General features: G+C 27.6%; 3 protein-coding genes across 3 annotated transcripts; all 3 read left to right on the forward strand.

The window, feature by feature from the left end:
* Positions 1-8,027: 8,027 nt before the first annotated feature.
* Positions 8,028-9,430, forward strand: LOC114186248 (flavonoid 4'-O-methyltransferase-like). The gene is made up of 2 exons (XM_028074291.1): positions 8,028-8,819; positions 8,955-9,430. The coding sequence occupies exons 1-2, from the start codon at positions 8,049-8,051 to the stop codon at positions 9,255-9,257; spliced, it is 1,074 nt and encodes a 357-aa protein (XP_027930092.1). The 5' UTR covers positions 8,028-8,048; the 3' UTR covers positions 9,258-9,430.
* Positions 9,431-14,080: 4,650 nt separating this feature from the next.
* LOC114186064 (isoflavone 7-O-methyltransferase-like) lies at positions 14,081-15,453 on the forward strand. The gene is made up of 2 exons (XM_028074067.1): positions 14,081-14,867; positions 14,992-15,453. The coding sequence occupies exons 1-2, from the start codon at positions 14,094-14,096 to the stop codon at positions 15,292-15,294; spliced, it is 1,077 nt and encodes a 358-aa protein (XP_027929868.1). The 5' UTR covers positions 14,081-14,093; the 3' UTR covers positions 15,295-15,453.
* A 4,248-nt stretch (positions 15,454-19,701) lies between these two features.
* Positions 19,702-22,150, forward strand: LOC114186125 (isoflavone 7-O-methyltransferase-like). Its single transcript, XM_028074154.1, has 3 exons — positions 19,702-19,834; positions 21,461-21,657; positions 21,806-22,150. Exons 1-3 carry the CDS (start codon positions 19,702-19,704, stop codon positions 22,148-22,150), a joined length of 675 nt encoding a protein of 224 aa, XP_027929955.1.
* The last annotated feature ends 237 nt before the right edge of the window (positions 22,151-22,387 follow it).

The raw sequence follows: 22,387 nt of genomic DNA on the forward strand, positions 1-22,387 counted from the left end.
AAATAGAATTGATATCACAATATAATATAGTTAATTGAGCGAACATTTTTTTACTTTTTTTTATTTTAAAATTTTTTAGAATAATAATATAATTGCTATTATATTTATTTAACCATTAAAAATACTAATATTAATATTAATATAAATTATAAATTATAAAAATTTAAAAGATTAAAACTCTATTTAACAAAAGTATTTAGTATAACAACAGTTTTTATAATTGGAAAAAGCACACTTATAATAATAACACCATTATGAATAGTAATAATAATAATAATAAAAATAATAATGATACCAATAATAATAATAATACTTATGCTATAAATATTAATATTAATATTAATGCTAACACTAAGGCTAATGTCAACTATAATAATTTATAATTATATACAAAGATATACATTAACAACAAACAAATAAAAATGACAAGTAATTGAAATTTGATCCCGTAATAAATTAATTTAAGATGTGTGTCTAACTATAATAATAATAATAATAATAATAACAATAATATCATTATAATAATATCTCGTAGTGATAAAAATAATAATAATACAATAACTACATATATAAAGATATATACATTTTTTGTGTCCTCTTTTGTTTATATAATTTTATCCTCTTAATTATTATTTTTTAAATTAAAATAATTATTCATAACAAAAATTATTTGTATATTTTATCATTTTAATAATTTTAGTAACTATTTTTATAATTCAAATAATTACACAAATATAAAAATAAAATGAACAACAAAACAAATAAAAAGTGCAAGTAATTGAGATATGATCCCGTAGTAAATAAATGTAAAATGAGTGTTTAACTATAATAATAATAATAATAATAATAATAATAATAATAGTAATAATAATAATAATAGATAATAATAACACTAAAATAATATTGTGTAATGATAAAAAATAATAATAATACAACTACATATATATAAAGAGATAAATAAATAAACAACAAAACAAATAAAAGGTTCAAGTAACTAAAAGATGATTCATAGATAGTAAGTAAAAGTAAAATATGTATGTGAACATAATAATAAAAACTATTATAATAATTATAGTTCTAATTAATAATAATAGTAATAATAATAATAATAATCTATAACAATATACAAAGAGAATTTTCTCTTTTGTATCCACATTTTAAATACCAATTTTACCCTTTAAAATATAATTATTTATAAAATTTTTGAAAATTGACCGTTACTTTTACAAACTTTTTTATAAAATCGTCTATCTCTGCTCTTCCCTTTTTCTCTATTTATCAACAGTTATTCTCACATCTTTTCTGATATATTTCACTTTATTTTTAATAAATATAATTTTTATTTTATATATTATAACTTAATAACATTATATTATCATCACTTACTATAATATCACGTATATTCAAAGAATGCGTACACACAGGCGCGACAACACCTATGTGTACACTAGTTATAATAATAATAGTAATATAATAATCGAAATAATTGTAGTTAATAATAATAATAATAATACTTATAGTTGGTAGTAATATTAATCATAATAATGATAGTTAATAATAATAATAATAATAATTAATTATTATTATTATAATTAGAGCTGATAATAATAATAGTAATAACTATAATTAGAGTTTTAATTGATAATAATAACAATAATATAAAAATAAAATAATAAATATCATGAAAATTAGGTTATATTGTTTTAAATATTATTATCAATGAAATGAATTTGTAAATCCAGTTTTAAATATAATAAATAAAATTAATATCACAATATGGTGTAGTTAATTGATTTTACAAAATAATTATAATAGTATATGACCCGTGCGTGTATGCACATTTTTTTATTTATTGCAAATATGTTTAGAATAATAATATAATTGTTATTATATTTATTTAACCATTAAAAGAATAATAATATAAATATAAATTATAAAAATTTTAAAAGATTAAAAATCTATTTAGCAAAATATTTAGTATAATAACATTTTTTATAATTAAAAAAATCACTTATACTAATAACATCACTATGAATAGTAATAATATTAATAATAAAAATAATAATGATACTAATAATAACAAACAAATGATAATAATAATGATAATGTTTATGTTATAAATATTAATGGCAATGCAAATACCAAGTTAATGTTGACATACTAATAATCTACAATTACATATAAATATATATACAACAACAACCAAACAATTAAGAAGGACAACTAATTGATATATGATCTCGTAGTAAATTAAATAAGATGTGTGTCTAACTATTATAATAATAATAATAATAATAATAATAATAATGATAATAATATCATTATAATAATAATATCCTGTAGTGATAATAATAATAATACCATTATAATAATATCCCGTAGTGATAATAATAATAATAATAGTAATAATAATAATAATAATAATAATACACTAACTAAATATGTAAAGAGATACACATTTTTTATGTCCTTTTTTTTGTTTTTACATTTTTATCCTGTTAATTATTATTTATTAAATTTAAATAATTATTCATAATAAGAAATTATTTGTCAGTTTTATTATTCTACTAATTTTAGTAACTATTTTTTTTTCAATTCAAAAAATACCAAGACATAGAGATAAAATGAATATCCACGGGTACGAAAATGTACCCGCAGGTATCTGCAACGGTAGGTAACGAATATTAAAAATGGATATCCACAGGTACAAATATTTTTTATACTTGCATGTTAACAGGGTGGGTACGGATATCATAGTATCCGTACCGTGGATACCCGTACTCGCTAAACTTTAATTCATAAAAATACCCATATATATATATATATATATATATATATATATATATATATATATATATATATATATATATATATATATATATATTAGTAAAAAAATTCTGACCTAATTTTTTCTAAGCTACACATCTTGTCTTCTCTTCTGTCTTCATTCTTCCAACTTCAAGTATTGGTACATTGTCTTCTTTTAGGTACACCCCTTGACATTATTCTCTTTTCTTTCTTTAAAATTGGGCATATACATCAAACCCTATATAGACAGTGACATTTATAGTATGTTTGTTGTCAAATGATGGAATCAAAACAAAAATACTTAACACGTGGCAGTTGAGTTTTATTATTTGTTTATTTTGTTTATTTTTCAGGAATCAATCGGAGAAAGTGAGTTTATTGATAAAAGCACTAATTAACAAATTTTCATTGTGTTGAACGTCATTTATATTTATTTTTATAATTATTTGGACTTGTATGAACTTGAGTTTATTTGAACTTTATTTAAAATTTATGACAGTGATATATTTTATTTTATTTTATTTGAATTTATGATTAAATATTTGTTTCTTAAATAATTTTGTAAATATTCACGGTACCTGTGGATACATGTGGATATGAAAAAATAGACGGGTACCCGACGGATATGGGTACGAATACGGGACAGATATTTATCCAAGTAGGGTATGGGGGAATTACTACTCGTACCCTACCCGCCCTGTTGATATCCCTAAAAATGTGTATCTAACAATAATAATAAAAATAATAATAATAATAATAACTATTATAATAATTATAATTCTTAATAATAATAATAATATAATAATATTAGTACTATAATAATAGAAATAATTATAATTAATAATAATGATAATAATATTTATAGTTGATAGTAATAATGATTATTAATTATAGTTGATAATAATAACGCGTGACGAATCTTGACCAATAATTTTGGAGGAGCCAAAATAATTTATAGTAAAAATTTTTGAACTCATCAATAATTTATTCGGAATAAAAATCTCTAGTTATTTCTTTTTGAATGTAAATAACCATATTGCATTGAAGAAATTCCTCTTTCATCTTATTCCGAATTTTGTTTTGATAATCTTCGTCGTAGAAAATGAAACATTAAGAGTTAAATAAAATGAATTAGAAAATCATTCAAGTAAAATATCTTTAATTTGTTTGTTTTTGTCAAAGATTGACATAATTCAATAATGATCGACAAATCCTTCAAATTTGAATGGGTATGAATATCAACATTGAAATATTGAAGTGAAATTTTAAACTAATCATATATTTATCAATATACCTATTTTTTTTAAGTTTAAGACAAAAAAATAATTTATCATAATCTAATAAAAATTGAGATGTAATTACTAACAAAAATATATAATAATAATAATATTACATATTACAAATAAGAGTAATAACTTTACTACTAATAATGTTAATAATACTAATAGTAATAATATATAATAGTAACATATAATAATAATAATAATAATAACTATTATTATTATTATTATTATAATAATACTAATATTTGTTATAATTTTACTACTATCACTATAAATAATATTTATAATAATATTATTATTAATAATTAGAAATATTAATACTTATAAAAATAATACAAATAATAATATATTTATAATTAATATTATAGTTAAAATTATATAGTAAAAAACTTTGAACTCATCAATAATTTATTCGGAATAAAAATCTCCGGTTATTCTTTTTTGAATGTAAATAACCATATTGCATTTAAGAAATTCATCTTTCATCTTATTCCAATTTTTGTTTTGATAATCTTCGTTGTAGAAAATGAAACATTAAGAGTTAAATAAAATAAATCAGACAATTAATCAAGTAAAATATCTTTAATTTGTTTGTTTTTGTCAAAGATTGACATAATTCAACAATGGTCGACAAATCCTTCAAATTTGAATGGGTATGAACATCAACAATGAAATATTGAAGTAAAATTTTAAACTAATCATATATTTATCAATATACCTTTTTTTTTTAAGTTTAAGACAAAAAAATAATTTATCATAATCTAATAAAAATTGAGATGTAATTACTAACAAAAATATATAATAATAATAATATCATATATTACAAATAAGAATAATAACTCTACTACTAATAATGTTAATAATACTAATAGTAATAATATATAATAATAACATATAATAATAATACTAATATTTGTTATAATTTTACTACTGTCATTATAAATAATATTATAATAATATTTTATTAATAATTAGAAATACTAATACTTATAAAAATAATACAAACATAATATTATTTATAATTAATATTATAGTTGAAATCATAAATAAATGAAAAAAATAAAAACAAATTTATTTTTGTAGGATTTGAACCCGGGTCCTTTTGTACCAGAGTTTTAAAATGACGAAAAAACTAATTTCGATGACACGTGTCAATAAAAGAAAATGGGTATTGTAGTAATTTTGGTGGTATCTTCTTCTCTTAATATGTAATAGATTTATTTATCAAATTGACAACATTAAATAAACTGTTAATAACACATTATAAAAAAAATAAATTTGTATGTAATTATTTTATTTATAAAATATGAAATATTGTATTTAATTTAATTATACACTTCAAAAAATATAATATTAATATTTTTATCGAATTATTTATACATTTTCATTATTTTAAGTTGGAAAAGAATAGAAATATGAAAGTAATTTTTTATATTACGTATAATTTTAATATATATTATCAAATCTTGATATATAGTGAATAATAATTCTAAAAATATAAAAATTATACGTTGATATTGCCATTTTTCTCCCATTTGTCGTAGTTCTCTTTCCCAGTTTTAGTTTTTTTTTTTCAACTATTTCCTTCTTTTCTCAAATCCTCTCTCAACTGCTCACACCAAATACCAAATATTAGTTGGGTACGGGTCACCACGGAACCATACTACTCCGATTCATCTTTTTTATTAGGTTATGATGTGTATTCCACTGGCACACATGCATGGTATCAGTGTCAACACCTTACCAGTTTGCAGAACCAACAATTCACTACCAACCACCTTTAAATCTAGTAGAAACTTTAACATCTTTTCTTATGTTCTGTAAACTGTTTTTTCTCACTGTTAGTTAATTGAAATACTAAAGACCAAGATAGAATTATAGTATTTCATAATGAGACAAACATGTCTTGAACATAACTTTTTTGTAAAGAAAATAAAAAAGGAAATGGATTTAGGTTGGGTTTTGGTTTTGATTCCTCCAATCTCATAGCACCTATGACTCCACTATACCCTTCTGTTTGGGGCGCCGAACTCTTAATTTATCTGTCAAGTTCATAAATTAGTCCCTGACCACCCTAGGGCACATCTCCCTCTATGAAATGTAGCCCATTGCTTCCTATAAGGACCTCACTTCAATTCTCATTGCCACCACCCAACACCAATCCGCAAGTGTTATTGATGTCTTTTTTATGTCAAACCTCACTGTAATATAAAAAATTAACCAACCCCTAATCAAAATCAATGTGCATTAGGAATGGCAACGGGCGGGGTAGAGACGAGTTTCGCTATCCCATACTTATCCATGTAGAAAAAATTCATCTCCATTTTCATACCCAAATTCAACAGGTATCGAACTTTTGTCTTATTCCCATCCCCACCAGATAACGGGTATAATCTCATACCGATATCCATACCCGTTTTCTTATACTTCAATATTAATTTTAATTAATTTTTATAAAACAATAAAAAATTACATAAAGGAAACAGAATATTATCAAATATTCAATTTTTGGATGATGATTCTTTGTTCCATATTAAATACTTTAAAATAAATTATAATTGTTTACATTTTAGATTAGAATACCAAATAAATTTTGATGAGCACTAAAATATTTATTAAATTTGCAAACATTAATGAAACCTTGTTGATAAAATTTAAAAATATTTTTAAAAAAATATTAAAGGAAAACAAATATTCAAATTAAAATACATTTTAAATGTTTGTTTACTTCAATTTTTTAAATTCTAATAAATCTCTTTCTTATACTAATAAAAGATATAATACATCACTTGATCAAAATGACGCAAAGAACAAATAATAAACATAATAATAAAATTTTGACATAGATCTTGTATGTTTTGAACTCCAATATTTATTGGATGGTGATAAAAAAATATTCATGACAATTACATTAAATTTTTATTGTAGTAAATAAAAGTTATTTATTTATAGTGAAAAAGTTACAGTATGATTGATAATAAGTTAGAAAATAAAAAAAAATAGATAAAATATATCGAAATAATATTCTATATGATGAAAATAAACAACAAATAAAAATATAAAAAAATTAACAAATGTGTCTTAAAAACAATTTGAGAGGCTATTGAAAAAAATCGTACAAAGAAAAATAAATGTATAATGAAGGGTATGATAAGATGAAAAATACCTTAGAGATCTAAGAAAAATTTTCAAATATTAACATATATACTCAATGGTTGAGAAATAACGAAAATTGTTTTAGCGAAACAAAAAAGTTCTTCAAATGAAACAAAAATGAATAATAGTAAGTAAATAATTTTTTTATTACTAGTAAATGAAATGTTTATGCTATTAAACAATTAAATTGAGAGTATTAAGCATTCTCATGTTAAAGGAAAATATATAATAAATAAAAATATTAAAAAATAATAGAAATAATCAAATGTGAGACATAATTTTTTTTAATTGATATACATCATTTTAACATAATTATGATAAGATGAAAAATATATTGGAGATGTGAATGAATTTCAAGACAAACCAAATAATTAGAATAAATAAAAAATAGAAAGTATATATATATATATATATGGTTACTTAATTAATTAATATTTTAATAATTTAAATAGGGAGGGAGATGTGGCAGGACGGGTATTATGGCCGGGATATATACATCCCATACCCAATTGAAAAAGTCGGGGCTTCCCCATATCCATACCCAGTCAATACGGGGATTTCCCGTCAAAATGGGAACAGGTTCAGGCAATACCCACGGGGACAGGCTTATTTGTCATCTTTAATGTGCACTCATGACTTATTTTCTTTTTCAACTATTTCCCTCCGTCAAATATATTATATCCATATATTATTAAATTTTCAAATATATTATTTAGCTTTATGAATCTTTATATAAAGGGCGACAAAGTGTGAAACACCACACCACGATACAAATTCACATCAAACACATCAAATCACATCATGGGTCATCATGAGTGCAATGCAAATGAGATCTTTGAAGGTCAAGTTCACTTGTACAAACACTTGCATGACCATGCAGTAGATGGTATGAGTATTAAATGGATGATTGAGCTTGGCATACCTGACATAATGCACAACCATGATCAACCAATTACACTAATAGAGTTGGTATCCATTCTACAAATTCCACAAACTAAAGTTAGAGGTGTGAAAAGTCTCCTACGCTACCTGGCACACAATGGATTCCTTCAGATTGTAAGAGTCCATCACAACACAGAAGAAAAGGAAGCATATGCTCTATCTGCTGCATCACAACTTCTTGTCAAGGGCACTGATCTTAGTCTTGCGCCAATGGTAGAGCTTTTAATTAAGCCAAATGCAGCACATGTATGGTCTCACTTGAAGAAGTGGACTTATGAGGATGGTGTTACACTATTTGATGTCTCCCTAGGATCGAATATGTGGGAGTTTCTTAGTAAAAAGCCAAAATTTAACGAGTCGTTTAATGAGGCAATGGCTTGTGATTCTCAGATGATGAATGTGGCATTAAGAGGTTGCAATTGGGTGTTCGAAGGAATGGAGTCCATTGTGGATGTCGGTGGTGGAACTGGAACCACAGCCAAGGCTGTCTGTGATGCATTTACTAACGTGAAGTGCACTGTATTTGACCAGCCACATGTTGTGGAGAAGTTGTCGGGAACCAACAATTTGACATATGTTGGTGGCGACATGTTCAAATCTATTCCCAAGGCTGATGTAGTTCTACTTAAGGTAAACAAACGTTTCCTAAACTTCTTTCACTACTGCAAATTTCTTTTACAGATTAGAATACAAATTTACTATTCGATTCATGTTGTTAGGATTGGCATGATGTATGTTATTAACAAATTTATAAATATTTTTTAGTTGATTTTGCATGATTGGAATGACAAGGATTGTAAGAAGATATTAGAAAATTGCAAAGAAGCTATTTCTGGTAAAGGCAAGAGAGGAAAAGTAATTTTGATAGAAACTGTGATAAATGAAGACCAAGATGAGCACGAACTTACTGGACTAAAGCTCGCCATGGATGTGCGAATGACATGTTTTTTAAATGGAAAAGAGAGAAGTGAAGAAGAATGGAAGAAAATGTTCGTTGAAGCAGGATTCCAGAACTACAAAATATCTCCTTTGACGGGATATTTGTCTCTTATTCAGATCTATCCTTGAATACTGAAGTTAGAATGATGCATTTGGTAGTTTCTTTCACACATGGATCAATCGAATAAGGTTGCAGCATTTAGTATTCTAGCATCAATAAAAAGGAGAATTGATAAGAAACAAGACTCAAAATATGAAATTTCATAGAATATGTTAAAGTGTTTGCTCTATTAAACATGTTGTTTGTGCTTCTACTAAATACATACTTAATGTTTTATTCAATTCATTTGGGTAAAGCTAAGTTGTTCTTGGATGAAGGTTTTTGTTTTCTTCTACTTTAATATTTCTTTCCAAATACTAAATTACAGTTAGATGGATAGATCAAGTTACTCTCTAATTAATAAATAATGAACATTGAGTAATATTATTATAGATAGTGATTGACATTCCAAGAGAAATATGCCTGTAATACTACCATATTATGCATATTGTTTTGAGATTGTCTAAAAAAAATTAATTTTACATTCTGATTGTTCTTGTATGACTAGTGCTCACGCAAAAGAATTTGCAAGACTTATTCTTGCACTACAAGAAAATACTTCATTAGTAACCAATTTTAGTAACCAAAAGTTGTTAGTCACTATAGTGACCAATTTAGATATCAATTTACAAAATTAAAAATTATTGGTTACTAAAATACTCACTATTATAAATAAAAAATTATAATTGGTCACTAAATTGGTCACTAATTAATTAGAGACCAATTTAGTAACTAAGTCATTTTGGTAGCTAAAACCTAGGTAACTAATTTTTAGTAACCAATTTTAACTCACCACGGGCTGGGTCAAAAAATGAGTGTCCCAAACCCGGCTCATATGAGATGACAATTACAGTAAAATCAAGTACCAATGTCTTTATCATGCTCACTACCAAATATTTGATAAATTGTTTTCAAGAAAATGTTCATACATGTCCAAGATAACAAGGCTAATACTAGGCAGTTTTTGTCATGGTATTCAACAAAACATAAATGAAAATACTGTACATTTTTATCATGCTAATTTAGAAAATTTTGTTCATAACATGGTTGTTTCAATCGTGCATCCTCCAATACTTTAACTCCCTTTGCCAATGTTCTAGTTTTTCTAGCTTTTCCAATTGAGATCTTGATTTGAAATTCTCTATAAATGAAATATGATATTTAGTTTGCAATTATGATAAATCAACAAGCTAATTAGGAGCTATCTGCACATACATATGTTTAACAACTTTTGCCAACACCAACATCAATTGTATGTGCAGTTCTCAAAGTACATGGTGTTCCACATGAACTACATGAAACAAAAGCTTCCCTGCATTGTTTAATGGTTTAGAAAAGGTAAAGCATTAAAGTTCAAATTTGACATCTGCTAAATAATTGAAAAAAGCATGATAAAATAAGAAAAATATTTCCCAACATGATGCACCAAGCTGACAAGATCCTTATTTAATCTATAATTATCTTTATTACATTCATCACAAATTAAAGTGATGAAAGTGAAAAGTAATAAACAACACAAAAATTAATCAACAATATAGTCTAGCTAATTTGGTTATCATGGTATCTATTTTCAATAAGTCGTGGGTTAAGTGAGTTCAAACCATTTTGACCCATAACCACAAAAAATCTTATTCTTTTTTAACTTGACACGACTTGAACCCGTGGTGAGCCAGATTGGCTCACAGGTTCCAACTCACTTTAACATGTCTATGCTTGAGTAATAATTGATTCTCTTTAGGCAAAAATCAATTCTCCATGGGTAAGAATCGATTCTCCATGGGCAAGAATAAATTCTTTGCTTTACTTTCTAATACAATGTCATACTTTTTGAATTTGCGATTCCTAGGATTTTTTTAGGGTAGTTGAAAATATGAGATATGTTGTGTAGAAGAACTTGTTTTTTTTTTAATTATTATTATTTATGTACTCTATAAACAGAGTAAGATATAACATAATATCAAATAGTTACAATAACTCAATCTTGATTTTCTAAATCTAAATAATACTCAGTATCTCGTCATGTTCACTGGAATAGATCTCAGTCTCTCAAGGGTTAAATATCTAATTATGATGATGTCAACCTCTCAACTCATCACGTGATAACACGGAGGCACATGACTATTTCAACCCCCTGGCCCTTAGCATGATCGGAAGCTTCCTCGATATCTCAACATGTCCCTTTACCACCACCGGCTAAATCAACATAACACCTTGACATGAGAGTTGAAATCACAACTAAAACTAGAATTAACACTTAAGCAAAATTAGATGGAAGATATAACCTCAAATAGTAATTTCCTTAATTATAAATAATGAAAAATCCAACATAGTATAAATAGGTAAGCACACAGGATAAAATAGTTATCTTTTTGAGAATAAACTCTAAATTAAACAAAATGTTGAAATGTCTTTATTTGTATCCAATTGAAAAGATCAAGATTGAGTCCTATACGAGATTAAACCTGAAGTCGAAAACGAGACGAAGATTAGGACTAATTTGAAAACAAAAAACAAATATCAAGACATTAGTATTTTATAGAGTGTATTCAACCTTACAATACATTCTCAAAAGCACCAATTTATCTTTTTAAACAAAATAACTTATATATCTCAATTTTTTTTACTTCTCCACTTTATTTCTTTCTCTCCATTTCTTCTTCTCTCACCCGCAACTTTATTAATTTTGAGGATATTTTACCAAAAGTTTTCCAAGCAGAGTAATGAGAGACCTAACTTTATTTAACATTTCACCAAAATATTATTAAAGGATAAAATTTAATATATGAAACGTCAATTTTCTAAAAGGGACCTAACTTTGTTTACTTTAAGAACACTTCACCAAAAGTTTTCAAAGGATTTAAAATTTATTGCATGAAAATTCAAATTTTCAAACATATTAATGAGGAACCTAACTTTATTTAGTTAAAGGACATTTCGCCAAAAATTTTGAAAAAAGGTTAAAAATTAATATATGAAAAGTCAATTTTCAAAACATATTGATGAGGGACTTAACTTTATTATTATAGTTTGTTAACTAAGTTTATTGAAATTTCTATTGTGAGCAAGATGATTACTGTAAAATAGAAAATTCAAAAAACGAACAAAATAAGAAATTAAATAAAATATGAATTCAAGTATAATAAGTTTTGTTTATAACAAATGACATTATTATTTTGACTTTGTTTTGTAAATAGAGATGAACGTTTTTTTAACTAAGCAAAGAGAGAAATTTTTGTACAGAGGTTCTTCTTTATATTTTTTGAAATAAATTTAATAAAATTTTAAATTTATTTAATTATTTAGTGGATTTAAAGGATAAAGTGAGTAAATTTGAAGATGAATTTTGTGAAAGTTATTGGATGATGTAAGTGATGTGATTGATTAATTTTATAATAAAAAATTTTATAATTACCTAACTACCCTTATGATAAAAATAAAATAAAATAATTTTTTAAACAAATTAAAAAATATTAAATTTTAATAATATTTTAATTATTATTAATTATTATATGCATATGTTAATAATAATTATATATTATTATTTTTTAATAATATTTTAATTATTATTCATATTTATGTATAATTTTTTTTATTATTAATTATTATATACATGTATTATTAATAATAATTATTATTTTATATATTCTTAATTATTAATTATTATATATTAATATATTAATCATTATATTTTTAAAAATATTTTTAGTATTATATATATCTATATATATTTATATATTAATAATAATAATTATTATTATTATATATAAAAATATATATCATTTATTATTATAATTTATTATATATATATATATATAATAAATTATGTTATATATATATAATAATAATAATAATTATTAATATATAATAATTAATATATAATAATTAATATAATATAATAATTGAAAACACACATGTAATTTTTTAAATCAATCAGATTCCTCGTATGTTGATGAAGTTATATATAAAAAAACCAGAAGTTGACGTAAACCAGCTATATTAGCTCATATCTTCTCTAATTTCCTGTGTATTGAATTTAATAGTTATTTAAGCACTATACTTTTTGCAACTAATCAATCTATCAGATAGTATCCATTTAAAATAATTCGTATGAAAGCCTATAATAAATACACTCACCCTAACATGACAATATTATATAAAACGATTAATTTTACTTTTACTCAATTCAATATTACTATAAAATAGATAAATTTTACCATAAAATAGAATTAAGTAAAATAAATACAGATTTCTTTTAAAAAAATATATTTTATGTTTAACTCATTTTATTTAATCTTACAAAATTGATCTGTAAAATAATTTATTTATTTATATATTGTAAATCTATCCATCTAATTCTCTCCACGACTTGTTATAATTTTTAGATAACTTCTTATACAATCTCGTATTTTTTTTTTTTAATTTTCTTGCATATTTTCGGTGTATACTTTTGTTCGCCAAACCAATGACTTTGAACTGTAACATATACGAAACCAAGTGGATTTTTTTTTTCTTAATTCCGTAAACTTCTCCACTTGTACATAAATTAATATTGTACATGTATAGACAGAGATAGATCTTTATAAACTGAATTGAGGGGCTTTCTAATTATTTTAACAAAACAAATTGACGGGGAATAGCACCTGAAACTCGTGGTATATTTTATTTCTGAAAACACATAGAGATGTTAAGAATTTAATGAAATAAAAAACGACGTCATAATTCTGAAAACAATCAATTCAACTTACCGTGGATTCAAATCTAAATAGACTAAAAGCGAAATTTACAAATTTAGGTTTTTGAATCTTTATATAAAGGACAACAAAGTCTGAAACACCACCACACAACATACAGATTCACATCAAATTATGGCTTCAAATAATGACCTTAAAGCAAGTGAGATGTTTGAAGGTCTACTTCACTTGTACAAACACTTGCATTCTTATGCATTAGATGGTATGAGTATTAGATGGATGATTGAGCTTGGCATACCTGACATAATCCACAACCATGATCAACCAATTACACTGACAGAGTTGGTATCCATTCTACAAATTCCGCCAACTAAAGTTAGAGCTGTGCACAGTCTCTTACGCTACCTGGCACACAGTGGATTTCTTGAGATTGTAAGAGACCATCACAACACAGAAGAAAAGGAAGCATATGCTCTAACTGCTGCATCACAGCTTCTTGTCAAAGACACTCACCTTAGTCTTGCTCCAATGGCAGAGCTTTTAATTAACCCAAGTGGAGGACTTGTATGGTCTCACTTGAAGAAGTGGACGTATGAGGATGATCTTACACTATTTGATGTCTCCCTAGGATCAAATGCATGGGGTTTTCTTGGTAAAAACCAAGAAAAAAACAACTTGTTTAATAAGGCAATGGCTAGTGATTCTCAAATGATGAACGTGGCATTAAGAGGTTGCAATTGGGTGTTTGAAGGAGTAGAGTCCATTGTTGATGTAGGTGGTGGAACTGGAACCACAGCCAAGGCTATCTCTGATGCATTTCCAAACGTGAAGTGCACCGTGTTAGACCGTCAACAAGTTGTGGAGAACTTGTCGGGAACCAACGATTTGAAATATGTTGGTGGTGACATGTTCGAATCTATTCCCAAGGCAGATGCGGTTCTACTCAAGGTAGGCATCTCTAAACGAATGTTTCCTAAACTTCTTTCACTACAACAACTTTTTCTTTTATAAATTAGAATACGAATTTACTATTGGATTCATGTTCTTAAAAAAATTGTAAATCTTTCTGTAGTGGGTTTTGCATAATTGGAGTGACAAGGATTGTAAGAAGATATTAGAAAATTGCAAAGAAGCTATTTCTGGTAAAGGCAAAAGAGGAAAAGTAATTGTGATAGAATCTGTGATAAACGAAGGCCAAGATGAGCATGGAATTACTGGCCTAAAGCTCCTCATGGATGTGAAAATGTCATGTCTTTTTAATGGGAAGGAAAGAAGTGAAGAAGAATGGAAGAAATTGTTCGTGGAAGCAGGATTCCAGAGCTACAAAATATCTCCTTTGACTGGACATTTGTCTCTTATTCAGATCTATCCTTGAATACTAAAGTTATGCTAATGCATTTCTTAAAAGCATGTTATGAAACAAACAAGGTCGCAATGCTTATTTTCCCGTTTCAATAAATGATTGGTAAAAAATGCGACCAGAATAAAAAAAGAAGATTTGATAAGAAACAAGACTCAGAGATACAAAATCTGATGGAATGTGTCATAGTGTTTTGCTTTATTTATAAAGGACATGGACTATATTTTTCAAAAAATCACGTTTAGATCCAATCTAGATCTAAATGTATTGGATTTATAATTTAAATTAATTTTAAATAGATTAATTTTATTTTGAGTTTTTTTTTTTTTTTAAATTGGATTAAATCTAAATTGAATTCATTTTGTCAATTAAGTTATATCCACGGATTGAGTTAACTCGAGTCGACTTTTGACTCAAACCGACTAGGATCGATTTTTCAGCTCGAACTGACTTGACTCAAGCTTTGACTTAGATCGACTTGGGTTTAAGTAGGTTGTTAGGAGTGGGTTTTAAGCCTAACTCAACCCCACAAAACCGATTTGTAAGGTGAGGATTGCATTCCCCTTATATATTGTGAATTAGCCTTATCTCTAGTCGATGTGGGACTTCCAACACATCCCGAGGTATACATCTCTGAGACTTGAAATTAATGGGTGGTCCGTTAGTGGCTTGATAGCGGGTGAAATAAAATGTCCAAAAACTCTTGTTAGGATAGACTCTAACCTAGCTCTGATCCTATATTAAAAGTGGGTTTAAGCCTAACTCTCAACCCTACAAAATCGACTTGTAAGGTGAGGATTACACCTCTTTATATATTGTGAATTGTCCTTATCTCTAGTCGATGTGGGACTTGACTTGACCTTTGTCTTAGGCTGACTCCGCTCATCATTTGCTCCAAGTGAACCTTGCTCATCCTTAAATCCTTGACTGATTTGATTTGACCTAACCTTTTTTCATCTTTACTCGACTTAGATCCACTTTGATTTTTATTTTTTTGAAATCCAAAAATTAATAATCCAATCTAAGTTCAACTAAGTGGATTGGATTTAAAATCCAAAAGAACTTATTTGGATTTAGGATAAATCCATTTAAATGGATTTAAAGCAATATAAATTTGAATTATACCTCAAAATTTGTATTTTTTTTTCACTTTCTATTAAAAATGGAAACTCGTGATGAATTTACGAGAACTTTATTTTAACTGAGTTCGATAACACCATGTCATTATCATTTATGCAATCAAAAATATATTTACCTTTGTTTGGATGAAGCATTTCGACAATACTGAGAAATTGAAATGCATTGTATTTGAATTGCTTGCAATTAAATTTCTTTCATTTTCTAAATAATTTGTTTGGATAAAGAAATTAAAATACCTTACATTTCAATTTCTTGTTTCGATAAAACAATTGAATTTCTTGTGAGATAAAATTTTATTTTATCAATATTTATTTTAGGCTTAATTATGTTTTGAGTTCATGATAAATTTAGACATGAGTCGGTTAGGCTTGTCGGGTCAACGGGTCGGTCGGGTCGTTGAGCTTACTCGATACGTCTAGGTCATCAGGCCCGCCCGATGCTCTAGGTTGTTTGGCCCACCAAACCCGTGTGGGTCGCTGAGCTCGCCCGTCCTGCTTGGGCCATCGGACCCGCTGACTCGTCTTGGTTGTCAGATCGGTTTAACCCGTCTTTGTCTTCAAGCCCACTCGGCTCGTTTGGATCGTCAGTCATGTTTGGATTGTTAGGCCCGCCAGATCCATTTATGTCGTAGGGCCAGTGAGGTCCGTATGGGCCGCTGCGCCAGCCCGACACATCTTGGTCGTCGGGCCTACCTGGGCGGTGTGGGTTGTCGGGCTTGACTGACCTATTTTAGTTGTCAAGCCCGCCCGACCCATATGTGTCATCTAGTCACCTTCGTTCGTCTGGGTCGTCAGGCCCGCCTGACCTGTTTGGGTCATCATGCTTGTTTGGCCCATCTGGGTCGTCAGACCCTCTAACCCGTCCAGGTCATTGGGCCTGTCTGACCCATCTGGATTGTCGGGTCGTCTCACCCATCGTGGTTGTCGAGCCTGCTCGACTCGTTTATGTCATCAGGTCAATCTGATACGTCTGGTCGTCTAGCCAACCCAACCTGTCATGGTTGTCGGCTTTGCTGGGTCCGTTTGAGGTTGAGTGAGAAGAATTTCAAATTCCACATTTTTTAGGGTATTTGAATTTCTTCTAATTAAGCTAATTGAAATACTTCAAAAAAATGCATGCATTTTAAATGCTTTTTAATTTCTTTATCCAAACAAAGCATTTCATTGCAAAGAATTTCAAATTCTCCAAATAAATGAATCACCCTCTTGAATTGCCTCATCCAAACACACCATTAGGGTAATGAGGTTTTGTTCGTTGTTGTTGATTCTTATAAGTGTTTTGGTGATGCAAATGTCAAATGCTTTGCGTAGCTTATAAAGGCAAAAAACTATAAATTATCTAACTAATATTAACAAAAATAATTGCACTTGAACATTTGCAGTGTAGAGGTTGTGTAAAATCTACATCCCAAGTTTGGGATATGCAGACAAAATCTATTTTAATGGTAGGTGCTTACACTCAAATATACTTCATTGTTATGACTTATGAAATTGTAAATTAAAATTAGAGAAATTGTTAGAGCATAAGATTAAAGTGATACATGAAAGGATTGACAGTGAAATTATGTTATACTAATTTATTTGTAAGTAAAAGAGACTTAAATTCTAATAGTGGATCCAACTCGTTCCGTCCTTTTCTTGGCGGAGTGATAGATTTGACTCGCTTTAACATGTTTACTACTTTCTTTTTCCATTTTTACTCTTCAAGTTATTATTATTTTATTTAAATTTAATTATTTTTTAAATTTAATAGCTTTTTTTAATTTATGTACCTTTTTTAAAATTAAATAAATAAAAATTATTCACAAAATAAATAAAACTATCTAAATTGAATGGTAAAAATTGTTTACATTTATTTTCATAATTATAATTTCATTACATTTATTTTATAGAAAAAGTGAACACATGTGCATGTAGAGCATATGTGTGTTCATTGGTTATAATAATAATAATAATAATTATGCCAGTTTTCTATCAAAACAAAAACAATTTGAAACGTGCTACTTCACGAGTTTCCACTACAAGACAATTTTTAAATAGTGACGAATTTTAGTGACCAATAATTATTATTAACTATAGTAATCAATAATTATTAATAACTATAGTGACCAATTTATATACCAATTTACAAAACTAAAAATTATTGATCACTCAAATAGTCACTATTATGAATAAAATATTACAATTAGTCACTATAAATTGGTCTTTAAAATTAATTATAATGTTTGGGCTATAAAAGGCAGTGACCTTAGTCTTGCGCCAATGGTTGAACTTTTAACTAAACCACATGCAGAACATGCATGGTCTTCTCAATACCCAATTTCGTCCGGATGAATAAAAATATTTAAAAAAAAAACAACCAAAAATAAGTGTTAATTAAAAAATAATAAAAAAATTGTTTATAATAAAAAGGATTTAAAAATGTTTTTTTAATTTATGTTTTTAAATTTTAAGTTAATAAAATAAGGTTTTTTTTAGATTAAAAAATATTATTTTTCGTTTTGTTTAATTAAAATAAAAATCAGATTTAATAAAAATTAAAAAATTAAAAAAATTATTTATTATTAATTACTTTTCCTTTTTTATTAATTAAATTCAAAATTTAAAAAATTTAAAAAACACAAAAACAGTTTTTTTCCGATGGTTTCAACTTCTCTCACGATTTCAAGTGCCGCTCACGTAATTCACAATTGCACGGACAGTTTTTTATTAAATTAGTGAACTATTATTTTAAAAGGGGAGAGAATTTTTGGAGGGATTGATTACGTGCAAGGACTTTCATCTTCCTAACATCCCTCGCCATCATCAAACTTCACATTTCCATACATCTTCAACTTTTGTATATCGTGATTTATAGATATTCAACACACACTTCTTCCAATCTTGGTTCATCCTCATCTTTATCTACACATCTTCAATTCATTAAGACCATAGTCATTCAACAGTGAGCAGTAGAAGATATTCAAAGAATCAAATTCAATAGTGAAAAATAATCTACTGGTGTATTGAGATCAGAAGTTTGGAATAGAGGAGAACGAGAGGTTTGTTGACGCTGGCGTGGTGATTCCGACAATGGATCAAGGAGGCACGGTGGGTGGCGGTTTGGCATGGTGACGGCATTAGAGGTCGACGCTGAGGTGTTTCGCACGAGTGGCATTGACGGCGACTTTGTTTGAGCGTTGTGGCGTCATCGGCAGTAACTGTGACACGGTGTTTCGACTTCGCGCGAGCATGGAAGGCTTAGACGCTGTGAAGAGTTGTACCGGCGGCGGTAAGGCTTCCGATGGTGGTTGGCGCTGTCGCCGGTGGCCGTGCAAAGAGCAAACGTTGGTGGGCAGCGTTGGTGCGGCGTTGGTGCTTTAGCCGAAGGAAGAAGATGAAGTTGGGGGGAAATTATATTATTAGGTGTTGGGAAGGTAATTAGATTAGGGATTGGCAGATTCCATTTTTTTCTTCACGCACCCCATAATTAACTATCACACCTTCTTCTTGTTTTTCTTATTTGGCAGATTCATTTTTCTTCACACACCCTCGTAATTAACTATCACACCTTCTTCTCATTCTTTTTTGATTTGGCAGATTAGTTTTTTTTTCACGCACCTCCATAATTTAATTTGCACACCCCTGTTTTTAATTTGGGTTCTTGTTATTTATTTACTTTATGCACTTTCCAATGTAATAATCCAATACCCCTTATTTTACCTTATGTATTTGTGTTTTCACTAAGCGCACATCCCACTCCTTTAATTTCTTTTCTTATACTAGGATGCGTTTACTTTATGAGCTAAGTTTTTTCTTATTATGCACCTCTTTTCTATATATGGTAGTTTTTCTCATTGCACCCACATAATCACTTATGCACTCTCATTTTCTATTTCCAATTTTACTTTTTTCTAATTAAATAAAATATCACATTTCAATTATATCATTTTCAAAAATAATAAAAATATTTTAAATTAAAATAGTTTTCAAAAATGATAAAAATAAGAATAAATAAAAATTAGAAATTATTTTCTTTATTTTTTTCTTTTAGTATCTAATCTACCGTTCGCGTCGCACGACATTTCTTTTTAAAATAAAAAAATTATAAAAATTGTTTTGATGTCTAATTGACTGCTCATGTCGACACTTCTTTCTAATAAAAAAATTTAAAAAATTGTTGTGGTATTTAATCGACCATTCGTGTCGCACGACACTTCTTTTTTTAAAAAAATACAAAAATTATAAAAATAGTTTTGGTGTCGAATCGCTCGCGTCGCACGACACTCCTTTTCAAAAATATAAAACATCAGATAAATATTTTGGTGTCTAATTGACCGCTCACGTCACACGACACTCTTTTTCAAATAATGTAAAAAAATAACTTTAAAAATTAAATATTCTAATCAAGTTCTATCAAGAACTACGTGATCCTTTATTCTCCACTGTGAATGGAGATACGTAGGAGCAGAGCAAGTCCTTGTCAGGTTCACTTCCCAAAAATCAAAAAGTTTTCAAAATCACTTTCAAATAGTTTTATAAAGAACTACGTAGCCTTGATTTCTCATTTTTAATGAGAATACGTAGGACTAAGGTTTTAACCCTTGTCGGGTCCTTTTTCACTCAAAATATATGTTTGTTCAAATTTCTTATTTTTTGAAAAAATAAATATATAAAATAAACACATCTCTTTTGCAAATTTAATTAAAGGTACCGCCTTTGGGCGAACGTTGTAGGGTGCTAATACCTACACGTAACCGACTCCCAGACCCTATATTTGGTTTTCGCAGACTTTATTTTATTTTTATGATTTTCCATACTTTTTCAAAATAAACTATGGTGGCGACTTCTAATATCTTTTTGCAAATTAATTTATTTTTAGTCTCAATGGAAGAAGTGGACTTATGAGGATGAACTCACATTGTTTGATGTCTCCCTAGGATCAAATTTGTGGGACTTTCTTGGTAAAAACCCAGAAAATAACAAGTTGTTCAATGAGTCAATGGCCAGTGATTCTCAAATGATGAACTTGACATTAAGAGGTTGTAATTGAGTGTTTGAAGGAGTGAAGCCCATTGTGGATGTCGGAGGTGGAACTAGAACCACAGCCAAGGCTGTCTCTGATGCATTTCCAAACGTGAAGTGCATTGTGTTTGACCGTCCACAAGTTGTGGAGAACTTGTCGGGAACCAATAATTTGAGATATGTTGGTGGTGACATGTTGGAATCTATTCCCAAGGCTGATGTAGTTCTGCTCAAGGTAGGCATCTCTAAACAAATGTTTCCTTAACATCTTTCACTACAACAAATTTATTTTTTGTATATTAGAATATGAATTTACTATTCGATTTATGTTGTTAGGATTGGCATGAGGTATGTTGTTAACAAATTTATAGATCTTTTTTTAGTTGATTTTGCATGATTGGAATGACGAGGATTGTAATAAAATATTAGAAAATTGCAAAGAAGCTATTTTCGGTAAAGGCAAAAGAGGAAAAGTAATTTTGATAGAAACTGTGATAAATGAAGGCCAAGATGAGCATGGACTTACTAGACTAAAGCTCGCCATGGATGTGCGAATGACATGTCTTTTAAATGGAAAAGAGAGAAGTGAAGAAGAATGGAAGAAACTATTTATGGAACCAGAATTTCAGAGCTACAAAATATATCCTTTGACAAGATATTTGTCTTTGAATACTGAAGTTATAGTGATGCATTTAGTAGTTTCTTCCTTGAATGTATGGATCGAATAAGGTTGCAGCGTTTACTTTTTTTATACCAATAAAAAGGAGAATTAATAGAAAACAAGATTCTAAAAATCTGAAATTTCATAGAATGTGTTCAAGTGTTTGCTCTATTAAAGATGTTGTTTGTGCTTCTACTAAATTAATATTTAATGTTTCATTCAATTTATCGTAAAGCTAATGCTAATATTTGTTAGCTCTATATAAATTCGAGTGGTAAGAAATGAGAAATAAAAAATAAACAAA

This window comes from Vigna unguiculata, chromosome 5 (assembly GCF_004118075.2).
Source record: "Vigna unguiculata cultivar IT97K-499-35 chromosome 5, ASM411807v1, whole genome shotgun sequence".
Taxonomy (NCBI): Eukaryota; Viridiplantae; Streptophyta; class Magnoliopsida; order Fabales; family Fabaceae; genus Vigna; species Vigna unguiculata.

Coding starts and splice junctions, on each gene's coding strand:
- LOC114186248 (XM_028074291.1), top strand. CDS start 8,049: ATGGGTCATCATGAGTGCAATGCAAATGAGATCTTTGAAGGTCAAGTT. Junction 8,820..8,954: donor CTGATGTAGTTCTACTTAAG/GTAAACAAACGT, acceptor AATATTTTTTAG/TTGATTTTGCATGATTGGAA.
- LOC114186064 (XM_028074067.1), top strand. CDS start 14,094: ATGGCTTCAAATAATGACCTTAAAGCAAGTGAGATGTTTGAAGGTCTA. Junction 14,868..14,991: donor CAGATGCGGTTCTACTCAAG/GTAGGCATCTCT, acceptor ATCTTTCTGTAG/TGGGTTTTGCATAATTGGAG.
- LOC114186125 (XM_028074154.1), top strand. CDS start 19,702: ATGGTGGTTGGCGCTGTCGCCGGTGGCCGTGCAAAGAGCAAACGTTGG. Junction 19,835..21,460: donor TATTATTAGGTGTTGGGAAG/GTAATTAGATTA, acceptor GAGTGTTTGAAG/GAGTGAAGCCCATTGTGGAT. Junction 21,658..21,805: donor CTGATGTAGTTCTGCTCAAG/GTAGGCATCTCT, acceptor ATCTTTTTTTAG/TTGATTTTGCATGATTGGAA.